At 39.3% G+C, this 19,668-nt stretch overlaps 1 protein-coding gene across 2 annotated transcripts in view; it reads right to left on the bottom strand.

Annotated features, from left to right (window-relative positions):
• Window positions 1-4,288: 4,288 nt before the first annotated feature.
• plagl2 (pleiomorphic adenoma gene-like 2) overlaps window positions 4,289-19,668 on the bottom strand; it is a 43,126-nt gene continuing 27,746 nt past the window's right edge. Inside the window, exons 1-4 of one of the 2 annotated variants that reach the window (XM_087175797.1) lie at window positions 18,486-18,826; window positions 12,925-13,085; window positions 12,328-12,830; window positions 4,289-11,489 (exon numbers count right to left, since the gene is read on the bottom strand). In XM_087175797.1, the coding sequence (XP_087031923.1) occupies window positions 10,004-11,489; window positions 12,328-12,668 (1,827 nt within the window). In that variant the 5' untranslated portion in view covers window positions 12,669-12,830; window positions 12,925-13,085; window positions 18,486-18,826 and the 3' untranslated portion in view covers window positions 4,289-10,003. Of the gene's footprint in view, window positions 11,490-12,327; window positions 12,831-12,924; window positions 13,086-18,485; window positions 18,827-19,668 lie in introns of those variants that run through there. The other variant, XM_023413012.2, reaches the window with a different exon arrangement.

Raw genomic sequence — 19,668 nt, 5'->3', positions numbered from 1 at the left:
ATATAGTAAGGCATAAAAAGTCATAAAAACGTCATAGTATATAAAGGCATAAAGGTGATAAAAGTGTCATAGTACATAAAGGCATAAAAAGTGATAAAAACGTCATAGTATAGTAAGGCATAAAAAGTCATAGTATAGTAAGGCATAAAAAGTCATTGTATAGTGAGGCATAAAAAGTCATAAAAACGTCATAGTATAGTAAGGCATAAAAAGTCATAGTATAGTAAGGCATAAAAAGTCATAAAAATTCATAGTTTAGTAAGGCATAAAAAGACATAGTATAGTAAGGCATAAAAGGTCATAGTATAGTAAGGCAGAAAAAGTCTTGAAAAGTCATAGTATAGTAAGGCATCAAAAGTTCATAGTATAGTAAGGCATAAAAAGTCATAGTATAGTAAGGCATAAAAAGTCATAAAAAGTCACAGTATAGTAAGGCATAAAATGTTCATATTATAGTAAGGTATAAAAACTAATAGTATAGTAAGTCATAAAAAGTCATAAAAAGTCATAGTATAGTAAGACATAAAAAGTTATAGTATAGTGAGGCATTAAAAGTCATAAAAACTTCATAGTATAATAAGGCATAAAAATTCATAAAAACGTCATAGTATAGTATGGTATAAAACGTCATAGTAAAGTAAGACATAAAAAATCATAAAAACTTCCTAGTATAGTAAGTTATAAAAAGTCATAGTATAGCAAGTCATAAAAAGTCATAAAAATGACGTAGTATAGTATTGCATAAAAAGTCATAAAAAAGTCATAGTATAGTAAGGCATAAAAAGTCATAATATAGTAAGGCATACAAATTCAAAAAAACAACATAATATAGTAAGGCATACAAAGTCATAAAAACGTCATAGTATATAAAGGCATAAAAAGTGATAAAGGTGTCATAGTATATAAAGGCATAAAAAGTGATAAAAGTGTCATAGTACATAAAGGCATAAAAAGTGATAAAAACGTCATAGTATAGTAAGGCATAAAAAGTCATAGGATAGTAAGGCATAAAAAGTCATAAAAACGATAGAGTATAGTAATGCATAAAAACTCAAAAAATTCATAGTATAGTAAGGCATAAAAAGCCATATTATAGTAAGGCATAAAAATTCATAGTATAGTAAGGCATAAAAAGTCATAAAAACGTCATAGTATAGTAAGTTATAAAAAGTCAAAGTATAGTAAGGCATAACAAGTCATGAAAAGTCGTAGTATAGTATTGCATCAAAAGTTCATAGTATAGTAAGGCATTAAAAGTCATAAAAATGACAGTATAGTAAGGCATTAAAAGACTTAGTATCGTAAGGCATAAAAAGTCATACTATAGTAAGGCATAAAAAGTCATATATAGTAAGTATAGAAAGTCATAAAAAGTCATAGTATAGTAAGACATAAAAAGTTATAATATAGTGAGGCATTAAAAGTCATAAAAACTTCATAGTATAATAAGGTATAAAAATTCATAAAAACGTCATAGTATAGTATGGTATAAAACATCATAGTAAAGTAAGAAATAAAAAATCATAAAAACGTCATAGTATAGTTAGTTATAAAAAGTCATAGTATAGTAAGGCATAAAAAGTCATAAAAATGACGTAGTATAGTATTGCATAAAAAGTCATAAAAAAGTCATAGTATAGTAAGGCATAAAACGTCATAGTATAGTATGGCATAAAAAGTCATAAAAACGACACAGTATAGTAAGGCATAAAAAGTCATAGTATAGTAAGGCATAGAAATTCAAAAAAACAACATAATATAGTAAGGCATACAAAGTCATAAAAACGACATAGTATATAAAGGCATAAAAAGTGATAAAGGTGTCATAGTATATAAAGGCATAAAAAGTGATAAAAACGTCATAAAATATAAAGGCATAAAAAGTCATAAAAACGTCATAGTATATAAAGGCATAAAAAGTGATAAAAGTGTCATAGTACATAAAGGCATAAAAAGTGATAAAAACGTCATAGTATAGTAAGGCATAAAAAGTCATAGTATAGTAAGGCATAAAAACTCAAAAAATTCATAGTATAGTAAGGCATAAAAAGCCATAGTATAGTAAGGCATAAAAATTCATAGTATAGTAAGGCATAAAACGTCATAGTAAAGTAAGGCATAAAAAGTCATAAAAACATCATAGTATAGTAAGTTATAAAAAGTCATAGTATAGTAAGCCATAAATAGTCATAAAAACGTCATAGTATAATAAGGTATAAAAAGTCATAGTAAAGCAAGGAATAAAAAGTCATAAAAAGTCATAGTATAGTAAGGCATAAAAAGTCATAAAAACGACACAGTATAGTAAGGTATTAAAAGTCATAAAAATGACAGTATAGTAAGGCATAAAAAGTCTTACTATAGTATGGAATAAAAAGTCATAAAAACGACACAGTATAGTAAGGCATGAAAAGTCATAGTACAGTAAGGCATACAAATTCAAAAAAACGACATAATATAGTAAGGCATAAAAAGTCCTAAAAACGTCATAGTATATAAAGGCATAAAAAGTGATAAAAGTGTCATAGTACATAAAGGCATAAAAAGTGATAAAAACGTCATAGTTTAGTAAGGCATAAAAAGTCATAGTATAGTAAGGCATAAAAATTCATAAAAACGTCATAGTATAATAAGGTATTAAAAGTCATAAAAATGACAGTATAGTAAGGCATAAAAAGTCATAGTATAGTAAGGCATAAAAATTCATAAAAACGTCATAGTTTAGTAAGGCATAAAACGTCATTGTAAAGTAAGGCATAAAAAGTCATAAACACGTCATAGTATAGTAAGTTATAAAACGTCATAGTATAGTAAGCATTAAAAGTCATAAAAGAGTCATAGTATAATAAGGCATAAAAACGACATCGTATAGTAAAGCATAAAAAGTCATAAAAAAGTCATAGTATAATAAGGCATAAAAACAGCATTGTATAATGAGGCATAAATACGTCATAGTATAGCAAGGTATAAAAAGTTCATAGTATAGTAAGGCAAAAAAAGTCATAAAAAAGTCATAGTATAATAAGGCATAAAAACGACATCGTATAGTAAGGCAAAAAAAGTTTTAAAACAAGTCATAGTATATTAACGTATTAAGTACGTCTTGTGGACGTGGTCTCTTAGAGGGCACATTGGAATGATCTGATATGACTTCACTCCAAACATTTCAGTTCACTCACTCAGTTCATTTTATAGTTCACTTAATTACTGGTAGGGAAAATTCTTTTCTCCCAAAATATTGGTGAGGACATGTCTCTACTGACCATATGCAAACCTACACCCACAAATGAGCCCATGTCCCCCGTAATCCGTCACTGTCTCCCAGCTTTGTGGATGTGCAGTACAAAATCACTGAAGTGCCCCTTTGTGTTTCAAGGTGTTAATTCCTGGTTTGTCCTTCTGTGTTTCCAAAATGTTCAGTGTAAGACAGGCTATGATCAGATTACAAAGTCTGTGTTGTGGTGTCTCTGTCCTTTCAAATCCTTTTTACGAACTCTCCAGGTTCCTCCTGAGAAAATTCTACAAAACCATAAGAGTTTCTATTCTTGAGTCATGGCACAGTTGGCATCCCATAAGTGTATATGTGAGAGTCAGCTCAGTTGATATAAGTATAGGTTAGCTCCATAGTACTATAATTAGGCAGTCTTGACACTCAGCTATGCATGCAGGCTTACTGATGCAGCTCTGAGACATAATCCAGACCCTGGTCCAGCATGAGAGTTAGACACACTGCTGGACACAAGCCACTAATCAGATAGTCCTGAGATTGTAAACAATTTTTTAGTGTGGTTATTCACTTTAATTTTTATTACTTTCTACGATCAAATCCAAATATTAATAATTATAGGGGTGATCCTTTAATTCTTCATCAAATTTTCACACTTTAAGGAGATATTTGTGTATGTAAGTTTTGCATAGCTAACATTAGCAAAGAAAGTGTTGCCTTTTTATTTCCCAATTAGTATCTAAGGTCCATTAAAGTCAAAAGTCTAACTGCTGTTTTAAAGTCGTCTCCATGTTTCCTGGAATAATATTCAAATGGGCAACTAGTACCCTACAATCAGCCTGAAACAATAAAGATTTTAACTATTGAAAAGTTCCATAAAAATACAGAGGACATGAGCACAGTGTCCACCATGGTAGTTATGGCCATGTATGAAGTCTTACGCCAGCCAACAGTTTAAATTATGTTGACTAAATGACTTTTATGCTTTTCTTTTGTATAAGAATTTAACATTTTGCAGAAGAAGAAAGTCTTAGAAGTAAAAAAAAAAGAATGCAAAGAGGGTATGAAACCGCTGGTTTGTCTTTTAATCATTTCAACATAACACATGACAACTCAAAGATACACTGTACTGTACAATAAGTCAATAGTTCTGTTGTTGTGTTCATCATCTCTTTGGATCAACCAATATACAAATCTGTCACTTTTACATTGCAGCAACTGATTGCATGTGAGATATGTAACAAAAAAAGCAAGACTTCTCATTTTCTTTCTTTCTCCAAAGCACATCATTTATATAATTCTCCCTGTAGTTGATAAACTCCATGCTATATAAAATAGTGTAAGTGAATGCAAATATTCTATTTTCGTTCACCTTTTTTCACCTTTTTTATTCCAGAGGTGGCTGTAATAGCAAGTGATAAAAAATAAAGGGCTATGTCACTAAACGAGATACACAAAGAGGTTGGAATGCAAGACTTACATTAAGCTAGAAATATATAAAACTACATGTGGATGTTGCCTGCACCAGACAGTACCCAGTTTCTTACTAAAAGCAAAAAAAGAGAGGGAGAGAGAGAGAGCATTATTAAAATCAAATCAGTTTTTTCAGGCTTAAACTGATGAAAAATTTCCCTTAAAATTTTTGTGTTCTGCACCTACTAGTAAAGAGGAAAAGGTGAGGATAAGTGCATCCCTAGTAGGTGCAGGTCGAGGTAATGGATCTACAGCCAAGCCAAAGAACAGAACAACATCACTGTCAGAGGTCAGGGGAGGATCCATTTTATACCAAGTGTTTCAGAGTCGCACTGATTCGGTATCAGCATTTCATGTTAGCTATTTCTATGGAAGACGATTTCTGCCAGAAAGAGAAAAAAATGATAAAAACTTGTGCAAAGAATAAATGAGAATTATGATACTAAGTTAAAATTTTGACTTTGTAAATCAGGATTATAAGAAAACAAGTCAAATTTTGACTTAGTATCAAATCATTTTGACATAGTAACCTTGTTTTTAATGTTAAAAGTCAAGTTAATGATCTTGATTTATAATTTTTCAAGTATTTCATAATTTCATCTTAATGAGTGATAATTTTGACTCTGTACATTTTAATTTTGACTTAATATGTCATAATCCTGACCCACTGTTAAGGATGACTGACCCAGTCCTGGGTGAATCACTGGAAACACCTCTGAAAAGACTTCACCAATATGAGCTTAGGTTGCACAACAGTCCTGAGATCTGTTGTCCGTGTTTCACAACTACAGGTATGTCTTGACCAACCTTTTCACTCCCGTCTTAAAAAATCAAAAAAAATTATTATTTTTTTGACTCCTTGATGAGTTTGTGTTTCATAACATTACTTAAAAGTCATGTTAACTCACTTCCCAATGAAGAACTGAATGAAAATCTTTTACACACGAGTGATTATAGCAGGACATTGCTACTGTTGGCAGAGACAACCAGTTCAACCAGGCTGTATGCTTTAAGTGCTTTATTTTGGGGTCACTCCTGACTTCATTTTTGTTCAGTTACACGGTCTAAAAATGGCCTGCAGATGGGTCTCTGTTGCAACTGTGTTCATTGGCAGGTTGTGGTCAGGCTGTGGCTTTGACACTCTCCTGACAACACTTGTTTCTCACCGCCTCAGAGTAAGAGATATGTTGTTGCTGTTCTCTTCAAGCACTTGGCTGTAGAGTTTGATTAGATAAATTTATGAGAAAGAAGGCAAAGCTGGTTACCCAAAAACAAAAAAAAAGTTTCAAAGGAGAAGGGGCAGAGGGCTTTTATGTAGAAGGATATTAGTGAAAAGTCTATCAAAAATACTGTTATTCTTTTGGAGAAGAGAAATACACAAAGGTTGATAAAGTCTACACATCAAACTAATGGCACATACATGTACAGGATCAATACAAAATTAAAAACATATGAACATATAAGCTGAAATTTTAAAAGAAAAAAATACTCTTTTTTAAAGGTTGAAAGTGCTAGAATTCAGATTAGCTCACAGAAACCCAGGGAGGACAAACTTAATACATGCCAAAAGCTTTTTCGTAACTCTTTTAGGACTAAATGAATATTTGTTACAAAAATATAAATGCTCAATTTGATTGCTACAAATCTGGCTTAAGCCAGGAGGATTTTTCTTAAACTCTTTAAACTCATAATAAAGATCTAATTTGAATCTTATGTTTTTTTTTTTTTTTCTATATAGATATCATGTCAGAAAGGTGCCAAAAACTAATTTGTTTAGGATCAATGAAAAGTTTGATCATTTTACAAGAGTCATCATCAAAATAATGACCTTCCAGGGGGGAGACTAATAAGTGAAAATTAAGTTTCAAATTAGTTCAGAACTCAGAATATAAAATCTACGATTTTAGTTATGAAGTTGTGATTAAACAGTCAGACTGTGGGGAAGCTTTTTCAACATCAGCGCTCGCTGATACTGAATTTTAAGCTGCTCCTGCTTTCCAAGGGGAATATTCACCTGTCTAACACACAGGTGCCAACAGCTGTTCATATCCTACAGTATAAAAAAATCGGATTACACTTGTAGTATTTTGTAACAAGCAATTGTGCAAAAATGTAGTTTCTTCTCCCCAGGTTTTGGTAAGAAAAATAAAACAAATAAAAATGAGGTGATGTGTTGTGTTGTTTTTCGAGGTCCTGTTTTATACAAACAGAAAATAATATATCATATGACAACAAACAAAACAAATATATGACTAGAAGCAATACCCCAAGTCATGCAGTCAGTCATGTGTCCCCCTGTGCTTTGAATGTCAAAGCCCGGGAATTCAGTGACTGCGTTCTTCCAGATATCGCCATATTTTCAGACCCTTTTCCTTTGACTCTACAAAAGCAGCTGAGAGAAGAGGAGTGGGAGTACAGGTGGGGGCTGGGGCCGGGGGCTGATGAACACTTTGTTGGTTCTGTTTGTGCATGTTTTCAGCTCGCTGTCCATCTTGCAAAAAAAAAAAAAAAAAAAAAAAAAATTGAAATGTTCTAGTGGTCTACAGTTGTCATCCATTAGCAACCGTAGCTAAAAGCAGCAATATGTATTTTATTTTTATTTTTTATGTGCTGTGTTTTTCCTGTTTTTTCTTTTCTTTGTTCGTTTTTTACTCAACATTTAATAGTGGGCGGGGCTCACTCATGGCACGATGACTGCTAAAGGCAAAGTTGAACGGGTCTTCTACAACTGGAACGACATGTACGAACAAACTTATCGCAGATGCACGATGTAGGAGCTCAGCCCCGTGTGAAGTTATGGATATGCCAGGTGTGTTGGTCATGCCACAGACAGAACATTAGATAAAGAGCACCTATTTCACTTTGAGGCTTAGGTTAACTTTGGGCTCAGGTTTTTATAGGCTGGTGGTGAATGGTTAGAAAGGCTCTATACTCCAAGGTATCCAAAACCACTGAGCTCGGAGTGAAACCGGCTGGGATTTCATCACAGCGCAGGGGTTACTGTACATACTCCATTGGATAAAGACAGTCGTAAATTCATAGGCCATCCGTGTCAGCATCCCCTATGACACAATCTATCTAGTTCAAATCCTACGTGATTATTAAGCCACTAAACAGCCTTCTATAGATATTTCCCATCCACAGTTCTGATTCCACTATACTAACTCAAGTACATGTAAAGGTAAAGATTGGATATGACAGAGAAAGCTTAAGGGAAAAAGCTAATACTTCATCCATTTGTTTGATCAAAAAATGCAAGATACACACAAATGTAAACCTGCCAGACATCAAAAACATCATCACTTAGTTTTAATACGTCTATCTAAAATACACCTTACTGAGATAAAAGCAATTATAATATTCATTTTTGAGATATTTCGTACACTGCAATAACATTCTTAAACACATTTTTTCCTCATCTGTCACTGTAATTCTTGTTTTTTTTTTTTGTTTTTTTTTTTGCCATTCACATATGTCAGGGTTCATCATCACCATGATGATGATGCGTAAAGATGTGTCTGTACTATATTCCAAAAATAGAGCCTATGTCTTAGATATGTCAGGCAGCCAAGATAACAGCTGCAGTACATCATTACCGTGGGAACTTTTAAAGATAACTGCTAGAAAGGAACAGGAGAGTCCTCACAAGAGAAGCCAGGTGGATTCTGGGTCTTCTGAGGAACTACAAGTGTGGAGAAAGTCTCTAGCTGTGTCCCAATTAAGGGGCCGCATCCTTCGGAGGAAGACCGATTGCGTCACAGCAGCGCGACCATGCTGTCCCATTTCGAAGGATCCTTCAAATGTGGCCGAGAAATGCAGCCCTCTTTTCCTGGGGAACAAAGGATCCAATGGGTGGATCCTTCGTGGCCCAACCTATCCCAAGATTCATGGCGCGCCGGTAATGAAAGCAAACAACACCAACAGAGCAAGAGGATTACATTTTTAAATGCAAGTATCTGGTTTCAGCTCAGTTCAACAGCTAACGGTCCAACTGTTAAAACCACAGGCCTTACAACTTTGAGTTAAAAAGTTATGTGTTGTCAAGGTTGCTAGGCGATAGAAGCCGCGTTTTGTGACGCAACGCTAAGGACGGGCACAGCTGGTGACGCAAAGCAAAAAATCGTCCATAGACCAGATCGTCTCATTTCGGTACGGCCCTCCGAGGATGCGGCCCCTGAATTGGGAAGCTTCTGTCTCAGGCAGTGAAAACCTCTAGAAGTCACGAGGGAGGAGATTCCTACAGGTGAAGTGCCTTCTGCTACAAAAAAGTGCTTCTCTTGAGGAAAAGTAAAAAAAAAAAAAAAAAACCAGCATGATAATACATAATTGTCAACCAACTCACACACTTTCACATTTCTTTCTTTCTTTTCTTTAAAAATAATATGTGGCCATTTATGTGACTGGTCTTTGTGTTTGGCAGCAAACAGGGGCGACGTAGGTCTCTGTTTTTTATTAAGTGAACTATTCTCATTAAAACTGACCCGACTCTAGGAGCAAATCAGTTACAGAAAAATAATTGGGACTTGCATCTAATTTTTTTTTCTTATAAAAGAGCACTTTTTTTAGAGGCAGGGTCACTTTTGTGGCTCTAGCCTTGCTGTTTAAGAGGATTTTTAGTTAAGGTTCATTTGTTGACTCAACGTCTATCTCTCTTTGTTCCTTTTCCTTCACTCTCTCCTCTCCAGACTAATCATGACAATTTAGGTTATTAGAGTGGGTGGTTCAAAACTCAAGATGAGACACGTTCTACCATGTTCTTACATTTGGAAAAAAAAAAAAAAAGTAAAAACAAAATATCCACTTCAAACTATATTTTTTTCTGGGTCACAACAAGACAGACAATCTTCACTAAAAATTATCTTTGATTTTTTTTCTTTTTTAAAGTATTACATTAGAAAGTATGCAGTACCACGCCTTTTGGCCTACTGATCCTGCCCTCTATACTACTAAATAGGGGATTGAAGGGGGATAAAAGGGGATGTAAATGGAAATAAAAAAAAAGAAGGGTTAATACATCGTTATAACTATAGGATAGGAAAAAAAGCCCAAATAAAAGCTGCTTCAACCTCTTTTCTCACCTTTTCCTTTTTACTCAAAGGGGTTTAACTTCCTTTTAAGGCTCAATCAAAAGCTTTTGTGCGCTTTCATTTAAGGCTTCTAAGTGTTTATTTATTCTAATCTTCCAACTTTTTTTTATCAGGCTCTGTAAAGAACCACAGCCCGAAAAATATCCATGCTGAGCTGAGCTGAGGCTGGCGTGGAGGCCATCTTGGCTGGGCAGGCCTGGGCCCAGGGCCGGGCCTCTCACTGGAAGGCCTGGTGGAAGCGAGGCAGTGTGGTGGTACTAAGGCTGGAGCTGAACACCGGGGGGAGGGGGTGCAGGGGTCCGAGGCCCAGACCCCCACTGGAGCTCTGCTGCTCCTGAGGTTGCGGTTGCAAAGAGGTAAGAGGTGCTGTGGCAACGGCAGCTGCTGCCGCGGCGACTGCTGCAGCGTGGGGCTCGGCAGCGTGCAGAGATGAGGAAGAAGAGGAGGAAGAAGAGGAGGAGGTCGCGGATGAGGTGTAGCCCATCACCAGCCCTCCCGTGCTCATGGGGGCACTGTAGGGGGGCAGGTTGAGGGGCAGGAACCCCAGCAGGTGGGAGAAGTCCATGTTAGCAGCACACAGAGACTCCGCGATCACCGCAGGGCTCTTGGACAGGAGGGGATCCCCGCAAAGCTCATCCGTCAGGCCCGAAGTGGGCTCCAGTCCGTCCTTGGGGGGCGAGGCAGCAGCGTGGGGCTCTGCAGAGGGAACCGGGCCTGGCAAACCGCTCTGCAGATCCATGAGGAAGCTTTCCATCTCCACTTTCAAGGGCTTGTCCAGCAGGTATGAGGTAGATCCCAGCTGGTATTTGGGGGCTGGCTGGGGCTGGTGCTGCTGCTGGGGAGCCGGAGGCTGGTGGTGTGGGGGCAGTGGAGGGGAATGGTGGTGGTGGTGATGGTGGTGATGATGGTGGTGATGATGGGAGTGTGGGTGAAGAGGTCCAGGGGATTCCATGTGACAGCCCATGCCCATAGCTGCAGACAAGGAACTGGGCATTAGGGACGGGTGTGGGTGACCCACCCCAGTATTAGACATTGCCTGGAGATGGTGGGGGTTGTACATGCCCATTGGAAAAGGGGCCCCACTGGGGAACGGTTTGCCCATCATGGGGTCTTTGTTGGGACCCATGCCGCACATCATGGGGCTGAGCTCCTCCTTCACAGAGCAAGGTGGTGATCCCGAGGCTAAAAGACCTAACATATCCGGAGGCTCCGTCTTGATCTTCAGCAGCTCCTGCGAGTGGCTCTTCTTTACATGGCGTGTCAGGTGGTCCTTCCTGCCGAAGCGCTGGGCACAGTACTGGCACAGGAAGTCCTTCCGACCCGTGTGGACCACCATGTGTCGCCTCACATCCTTCCGTGTGTAGAAACGGCGGTCACAGTGGTCGCACGGGTGCTTTTTCTCCTTGGTGCCACCCGAAGACTTCCCGGAGTGGCTCTTGAGGTGCTCCAGGAGAATAGGCGTACTCTCGTAGCTCTGCATGCACACTTTACAGGTGAGATCCCCTGCCGTGGCAGAGTGCATGGCCACATGGCGCTTATATCCCAGCTTGGTGTTGTAGTGCTTCCCACACTCTTCACACTTGAAGGCCTCCTTGTTGGGGTCATGGGTCTGCAGGTGGTTTTTCAGGTGGTCTTTGCGGTGGAACATTTTCTCACAGAATGAGCACTGATGGGTCTTCTGTGGAGAGTGTGTGGCCATATGCCTGCAAGAAAGAGACAGACTGTGAATAGTACAGGTGTTTTAGGAGAGTAGCATTCCTTTTGTTATTTGCAGGTTTGTTATTCAGTCTGACACTAGTGTGTGTGTTGAAGTGAGGCATGAATTCCTTTCCGTCCAAATACATAAATGAGTCACAGTGGTTTACAGTCAGGACCCAAAATGGATTTTGGAACCACTTCCCATGAATCACCAGATTCCAAACATCCTTGTATGTTGATGAGTTTGAGACTTAGTCATTGAAACCTGCACTGATTGAATTTCTGGCCACTTGGAGCAAACAAGCACACAATATTTATATTTTATAATGATATGGGAAATGTATTAGCAAACAAGCTACAGCGGCCTATGTGTCAAACAGCTACAACATTATTATTCATTTGGAGTCGTGTTCCTGGCCACCTGATAATGTAAGTCTTAAATTCACTCTATTTTTAGCTCTAATTTTGGTCTCCACCAACTCGGAAGAGAAATCTAAATATTCCACTGTGTTCACCAGCTTCTTGCTAACTGTGTCTGTCTGCTGTCTGATGCAGGACGAGAAGTGAACACTTGGTTTATCACAGCTTTTTCACTGAAAACAGCTGTCTCCTGCATCTGAGTGGTGGACAGTCAGTGCGGGTGGGCGGGGCTTGGGGAACAGCTGGGTGCGGTGAGTGCTTTCTGAAGATTAAGATACCACTTTTTCAAGTTCACACATTTTAAATAAAATTTGAATTTAATCCTTTCTGAAGTGGCTCATGTGGGATCCTGAGAAAGCTATAGAAACCTTGTGTTACACTGTTTTTAAAAGATTGTGAACTGAAGAAAGTTATTAATTCTACCTGAAGAGTTTGTATTTGGAGCTGAAGGCCTTGGCACAGTGCGGCTGTGAGCAGTGGAAGGGTTTCTCTCCTGTGTGACTCAAGGCGTGGACCCGCAGCTTCTCCTGTGAGGCGAACAGAGCCCCGCACACCAAACACTCGTTCCCGCTTGCTCTCCCTACCTCCCCTCCTTCCTCCTCCCTCTCCTTCTCTCTCTCTTTCCCCCTCTCTCGCTCTCTCTCTCTCTCTGTCCGTGGCAGCGGGGCGGCGCTCCCAAACAGCTTGGCGGCAGTCCGTCGTCCCTCTTCCTCCGGCGTCAGTGCGGTAATACGGTGTGAGGCATCAGCGGCAGCAGCTGCCATGGCAGCCCTAGAGTGCCGCTGCCATGAAAATTCACTTGTGGCTCCCCTGCCTTGCAGGCTCAACGTGGGAAGTTGCAGGGGGAGGTTTGTTGAAAAAGAAGGCGACTGACGGTTCACTGGAAGGGCCGATGATCCAGCAGTAACATCGAGGTACGCCAAAATCTGTGGAGAGATAGAGGGTACATACTTTGACACTGACTGCTTTCAAGTTTGTGGCAACACTGAACATATTTTTCCCATAAAGCCTCATTTTTACCTGTTAAAATCCTACTTGTCTTTCTTTTGTCTCTGCACTTTCCTTCTCTCTCTCTGCTTCAGTCGCTCCTCTCCTTCTCTCTCGTGGTCTCTCCTCCTCACCCAGTCCCAACAGCTATGGTTGGCGGTGAGTGGGAAATACTGCTCTGCATCTTTACTGTCCTGTGAGGGGAGAGCAAACATGACAAACATATTGGGAAAAAGTGACTCCAGTCTCCTCCTACTTTAAAGCTTTGACAAAATATATGAATGTAGACAAAACCTCAGAACTAAAGACACGATAATCATCTTTAGAAAGACTCTTCCCAGTCCTGTACTAACCAGCATCAAAGCTGCTGACATTGAGCTGGTGGACAGAGATAAATACTTTGGTATTGTATTGTTTTGTTTTGAATCTCATGTTCCTTCCATAACAAAAAAGGTCTTTTTTTCTGAGGAAGATTTGCTCTTTTAATGCAAATAGAAATGGACTGCATCGACAGTATAGCACTTTTCTAGTCTCTACACAGTGCATATCTGTCACACACACACTCACTCATACGCTATTTGGTACATAGGGGGCATTTTGGGGTTCAGTATCTTGCGCGAGGACACTTCGACATGTGTACAGGAGGAGCCAGGGATCGAACCAATTTCCCTGTAAGGGACAACAGAGATACTTTGAACTTTAAACTTTGAGAATCCAAGCAAAAAATGAAACCTCTCCATCCCATAATGCAACAGGCTTGACCTGAATGATAATATACCATTTGCAAATTCCACCTAAACAGCCTGTTTCATCTGAGCTCACTAGGGGGAGCTGATGACAAGTCTGACGGACGTGACAGGAACTACAGAGGATTAGCAAAAAACAGTTTTGTGAATGATGATTCTCAATCACAGTCACAACACAATACCTTTATCTGTACAGCTATATGTGAGGACTGAATGTAATTACACAGCCTTATCCCTCATCATGTGTGTCTTCAGATGACAGTGTGGTGCACAAAACCAGCTTTGTGTGTTTGTGTGTTTGTATGTATGTGTGTGTGTATATGTACATGTATGTACTTGTTATGAAACTGGATAAGGCTCCTGTAATCCTTAGGAAAACACAGAAACACACACAACCCCCAGGGAAGAGAGAGGGTTATGGTGGATGGGTGGGTTGGGAGGTGATGGGGGTGGCCAGTGTTACGCCACAAACTCAGGCTTCCGAGAACCAGCTCTACCTGTCAACCTCAATTCAACAAATTGCTGACGGCAACAACGAAAACTGTCACAAACAAACTAAAGGCGGACATGATAACTTAAAACTGCACTGAAGCAGTTAGTAACCTGCAGTTGTTTATCAAAATAAACCACAAACTATTTGAACTTGTGTTTCTGAGAGACCGGCTGAACTCCCTCTGCATTCCCTTATTTACCCTCAGTGACCCCTGTGACCCCTGCTAGCTAACACACCAGCTAAGTCCAAGGTTGAGTGGACACAACACTGATCGCAATGTCAGCCGCGCTCAAAGCGTCGGTCACGTGAAATGAGCACCGTAAACACATGTGGGCATATGTGACAGAATGCACGCACGCACCCACGCACACACGCACACACACACATACACACACACACACACACACACACACACACACACACACACACACATGCATGCACAAGGTCTGCACATACATACACACTCCAAATGTAACGGCATCCTTTCTGTGTGAGAGGTCAATGAGTTAAGAGGGACAGCAAATATGCTGGAATCTGCTCTGATTGTTTTTGCAGATGCTTCTAATTTTTACATGTTTACGTAGGAATGCTGTAGGTGCACACACACGATCCACAGGTTGGTGAGTGCGGCTAAAGCATGAACACATGAGAGTTGTGTGTGTGTGGTCACCTAATATCTTCAACACTTTATTTTGCCTCTGTGCTCACGTATGTCTTGGTGTGTACATATGCATACATGTGTCTTTGTTCTCATAATGTATGTGTATTTACAGCGGTGGTTAAGAGGACCTGACAGCTGTAGCGTTGTGTGGTGGTCATCACCCAGCGGGGAGGGTGCAGGGGGGTGACACCCGTCCCATTGACCACCCTCAGGGAGCCCGGCTCTATTGTACAGCCTACCCACATCGCACATTCCTGGCCTGAACCATGCCGTGTTGCCCCTGCCTCTCTCCTCCGCACACAACAGCACATACAACACACAGAGTTCTGGTCACGCCGAATGCAACATCATGTACACACACACACACACACACACACACACACACACACACACACACACACACACACACACACACACTAACACCCTCCCCCCCAAGCCGCCATGCTCAAACACACTCACAAAGGCACGCACACAGACAGGCAGATACAGTACAATGAAAAGAATCAACACAGTCAAGTTACAGAAATAAACCAAATAGAGGTTGAACACAAAGGAGACACCATGACAGACCATGTGGAGAGGTAACTTCACACAGGCCTGAACAAACCCACGTGACTCATACTGACCCATGCAATATTAGTATGTTTACACAACCCCACAACTCTCTTTTCAATTGAAATGTTTTTGTTACCCTGTGCAGATAAAGTGCAGTACAGTTTTAAAAAAAACATATAATATTAAAGGTCCCATATTGTATAAAGTGAATTTTCCATGTCTTTTTTGATTATAGATATAGGTCTAGGTTCTATATTAATACTGTGAAAGTATCAAAGCCTCAGTCCACAGAGAAATGCACACAGCCTGTATTCAGAAACTGAGCCTTAAAACCAGCCGTCAGGACTTCTGGAACTTTGTGATGTCACAACAAAGCAGTCACCAAGCCCCGCCCACCTGGACCCACCATCCAACCTTGAAGGATTTGGTTTCTCTGAGTGTTTACCTGAAATCTGCCATATTTTTTATTTAATCACTCAGAAAAATTCAGCCAATCAGAAAAAAGTCCCTCTTCTGATTGGTTCACCGACCTGTTGTTACTAGAGCTCCAGAGAGAGGCCTGAGAGAGGAGATGTAAAACTACACTGAGATGGTTTTTGGCTCTTAAAACCACAAATATATCTTCTTATGGATCAACACTTCAAATAAAACACCAGATAAAAGCAAAATATGGGACCTTTAAGCTAAGTCACTGTGACTAATAATTCAATTTGAGCTCCAACACCACCTCAAGTAGTGATGCTCTGGTTGATACGAAAACAATTTTATTGTGTTTTTATGTCATGGGTTTCTTTTTGAGAGTGATGCTGAATTACTTAAATACAATAACATATATTATTTGTCACTGAAATACTATTTGTAATGGCACACTGAGCTTTCATTATCTTTTGAGCCCTCAGTATAAATTTTTAACAGCGGTCAAACAGACACTACAACAGGGTAAAACAATACAGCTAAAGAGAAATAAAATGACGGCATTACAAACTTTTCATCTGTTAGTTTGTTGAACAGCCTGAAGGTTTTAAAGCTTTTTTATATCCAGCCTTTCTGTAGCCGCTGCTCTCAGTTATTGATTCTCTATCAACCATCAAATGAACAACTTTCCTCATGTTTCTACAACTCACTGAGCTCATCAAGGAGCAACAACCGCTCTGTGGACTAGCATCTTTCTTGGATGTGTCTCTACAGTTCAGTTCACACGGTACTGTAAGTTTCTTATTATGTATCAATCAACCAATGAAACTGCAGCCGAAGTTTCTCTCATGTGTCCACCATCCCCCCACACACGCATGTATAAACCCCTCGGTTCTCCCACTGTTGTGTTTGTACAGTAAATCCATCACCGTCAGTCCGCAGCTACGATCAGTTACAGTTTGAGCTCCTCCAGATGTAAACACTAGTCTCACAGCAGCAAACAAGGAACACTTCAATAGAAATAATAATAATGATAATATCAAGAAATAATAACTCATTTACATGATCCACTCTTTTTTTGTATTTTCCGTAAACACATTTAATAGAAGCGTTATCTCCCCTTATGATAAAAGGTTTCTCACTGCTAATAAAGATTAACATCTTGTAGAGAAGAGTTACAAACATAATATTCAAAACATGTTGCTCTATATTAGAGGCCATTTGTAATTTGATTTAATTGATTTCTAAAAATCTAGTACACTGCTGTCAGCCATACTCTCTCTATCAAGTGCTTCCTCGTGCTCTGTAACAAGTAAAAGCAGCACTCTGAAGACACACACTTGGATTTTTTTGTCTTAATCAGGTGATACAGAACAACAAGTGCTTCCTGTTTGCCTACATGATGTTTGGTTCGAATCAGACAGCTGTGTAAACCACCTATATCTGCCAGTCCTTCAATTATTCACCGTTCCTTCAAACACATCATTAAAGTAGCCACAAATAATCCTGTTAGATTACAGGCCTCTATTTGTTTAATGTCAATCTCCAGGCATTAAACAACACCCACACTGACTCTGCTTCATTCCTAGATTTTACATAAAAGACAGAAGCAAACGATGACAGAGAATTCATATCTATACCTTAGTTGAGTAATATTTCTTTTGGAAACTTGTGACTTTTAATAATAATAATAATAACTTAGATTTTTACAGCTCCTTTCAAGGTACCCAAGGCCACTTTACAGAGTAAGAGAGACTCTTCACCACAGCACCATGGCCTTTTCTCAAGTATCTCATTTTTGAAATTTTATACACAAAGAAAGATTCCTTTCATTTTAAAAGTTTGCTGTGTTTACCACGGCCAAACTTCATCACTGCCTAAAAGAAAAAAGAAGAAAATGACACTTGCTTCTTTTGTTGATTAGATGTGCTTTTTCTGGCCATTTCTTTTGGCTTTGTTTCATATTCTACAAGCTTTTTAATCTGCAGGTTCTGTAGATTAAAACCTGTTGAAGTCAGTGCATTCAGTACGTTGTTCCAGAGTCAGTAGGTTCTGTAAATGTGGAAAAATACAACAATGCACTGACTAAATACTTAAGTGTTTTTAAAATACTCCATTACTTTAAATCTTTCATTCGTATTGGAGTAAGATCTGGAGTATCTATTCTTTGACTCACATAATGGATAAAATAATGTGAACTTTATCTTCCACTTCTATCTGATACTGACTCATCAACCAACTGATTATGTTCTGATTATAAGAAAAGTGATGTCAGCAGACCTTAAACAATTAGTCGATTAATTGATCAGTCAGTGTGATGATTCTCACATTTCAGCCAGACAACAACAAACAAACTGAAGAAACTTTTCCTCTATTTTCTGACATGTTATAGACTGAATGATTAATTTATCAAGACAAAAACTGACGGATTAATTGATAATGAAAATAATCTGCTAATAGGTAATGACCATCTTATCTGTTACATAACACATTATACAGGTAGTAGGTTCTGGGTCAGAGCACACAGTGCCTCCTCCTAACCAAGGTTTTCCGCCAGCACAAACAGCACAACTGCAGCCATTTCCAACCACTAATCACACTTCACCCTCACTGCAGTGATCACAAAGTACCAAACACTCTGCTGCAGGATGGAACTTAGCTCCAAAATGGCAGATGCCGCTACGACAAACACTCCACAGCACATTCACATGGAACCTCTGCTTACTTCCCCTAATCAAAAACGTTGAAAGCAGAATTGAACCGCCACTTTCCAACCGCCCGGGTGTCTTTGGTTTCTGTCCTGGATGAAAGAGCTTCCACATTCCTTTCCTGAGGGGTCAGAGGTCAGCCTCTGCACTGCCTGCCTGCCCGCCCGCCACGGCTCCCGCATGCTGAGTGACTGGTATTAACCCCTTCACTGCCTGCCGCAGCCACACACACAGGAACATGTGAGAAGGGTTTTTCAGGGTTTGTCAGATTCTTCACGGTGCTGACGACACGATGCTGGGCCAAAGCCGGCCGGAGCAGAGCGGCGCTGGTAGCCTCTGCACGACCACATGGCAGCACGCTGCGGCTACTAAAGCTTCGAGACTTGACTATATGAACAAACTAAATATAGAAAGTGAGTTCATCGTCCGGAGCTTAGGTGACAACAGCCGCAGGCATGGGGAGGGGGTGAAGCACTCTGGGGAGTTGCACAAACATGTCGCACAAACATTTCAACTAAAACATGTGAAAACGATTATTGTTGACACATGAAATGTCATGTAAGAAAAACAGACAACCTGTTTTGAGTAATGTCTAAATTCTGACTACAAAAAGTAGACTCACCAAAAGCACCAAAAGCATTTAAAGTTGTGGCCTGATTTGAATAAGTGCACATGTAACTACACATGTTGTTAGAAAACAAACTTCTAAATCTGGTAATTATAAGTTTTCAGTTTTTCATCTGTATCAGCATATTTAAATCTTCTTTTTCAGCAGTGGTGTTTTTATAGTTGTAGACAACTTTGTGGCCTGTTTTCAGGTGACATTTAAGTTGAAAGACGAAATCTTTTGTTTTTGATTTTATACACACATTTATGTGTAGTTTGGATTTGGTGGCATATTTTGTGTCATCTGTCCTGTATCTGTAACTCACTGTTATTGCAGCCTTTCTTGAAAAAAAGATTTGTAATCCTGGTTGAATCAAGGTTAAATAAAAAAAATGAATAATAATAATAAAGATGAAACACATTGTGAGTATGAAACCTGAGAGGATTTCCTCCTTGTGCAGAGAAGAAGCAAAACAAACGAGAGAGGGATAAAGGGAAGAGGAAAAAGGGAGGGAAAACAGGAGTCATTTGCAGTGGTGGAGTCAGGGGTCTTTGCACCAGTCAAGTGACTCCAGAGAGGGATGAGGGCGGGTG

The sequence above is a fragment of the Seriola lalandi genome, unplaced genomic scaffold, assembly GCF_002814215.2.
Source record: "Seriola lalandi dorsalis isolate HSWRI2012SDOR001 ecotype SW California unplaced genomic scaffold, Sedor1 jcf7180002054501, whole genome shotgun sequence".
Taxonomy (NCBI): Eukaryota; Metazoa; Chordata; class Actinopteri; order Carangiformes; family Carangidae; genus Seriola; species Seriola lalandi.
This window is presented reverse-complemented; position numbering and strand designations above follow the sequence as displayed.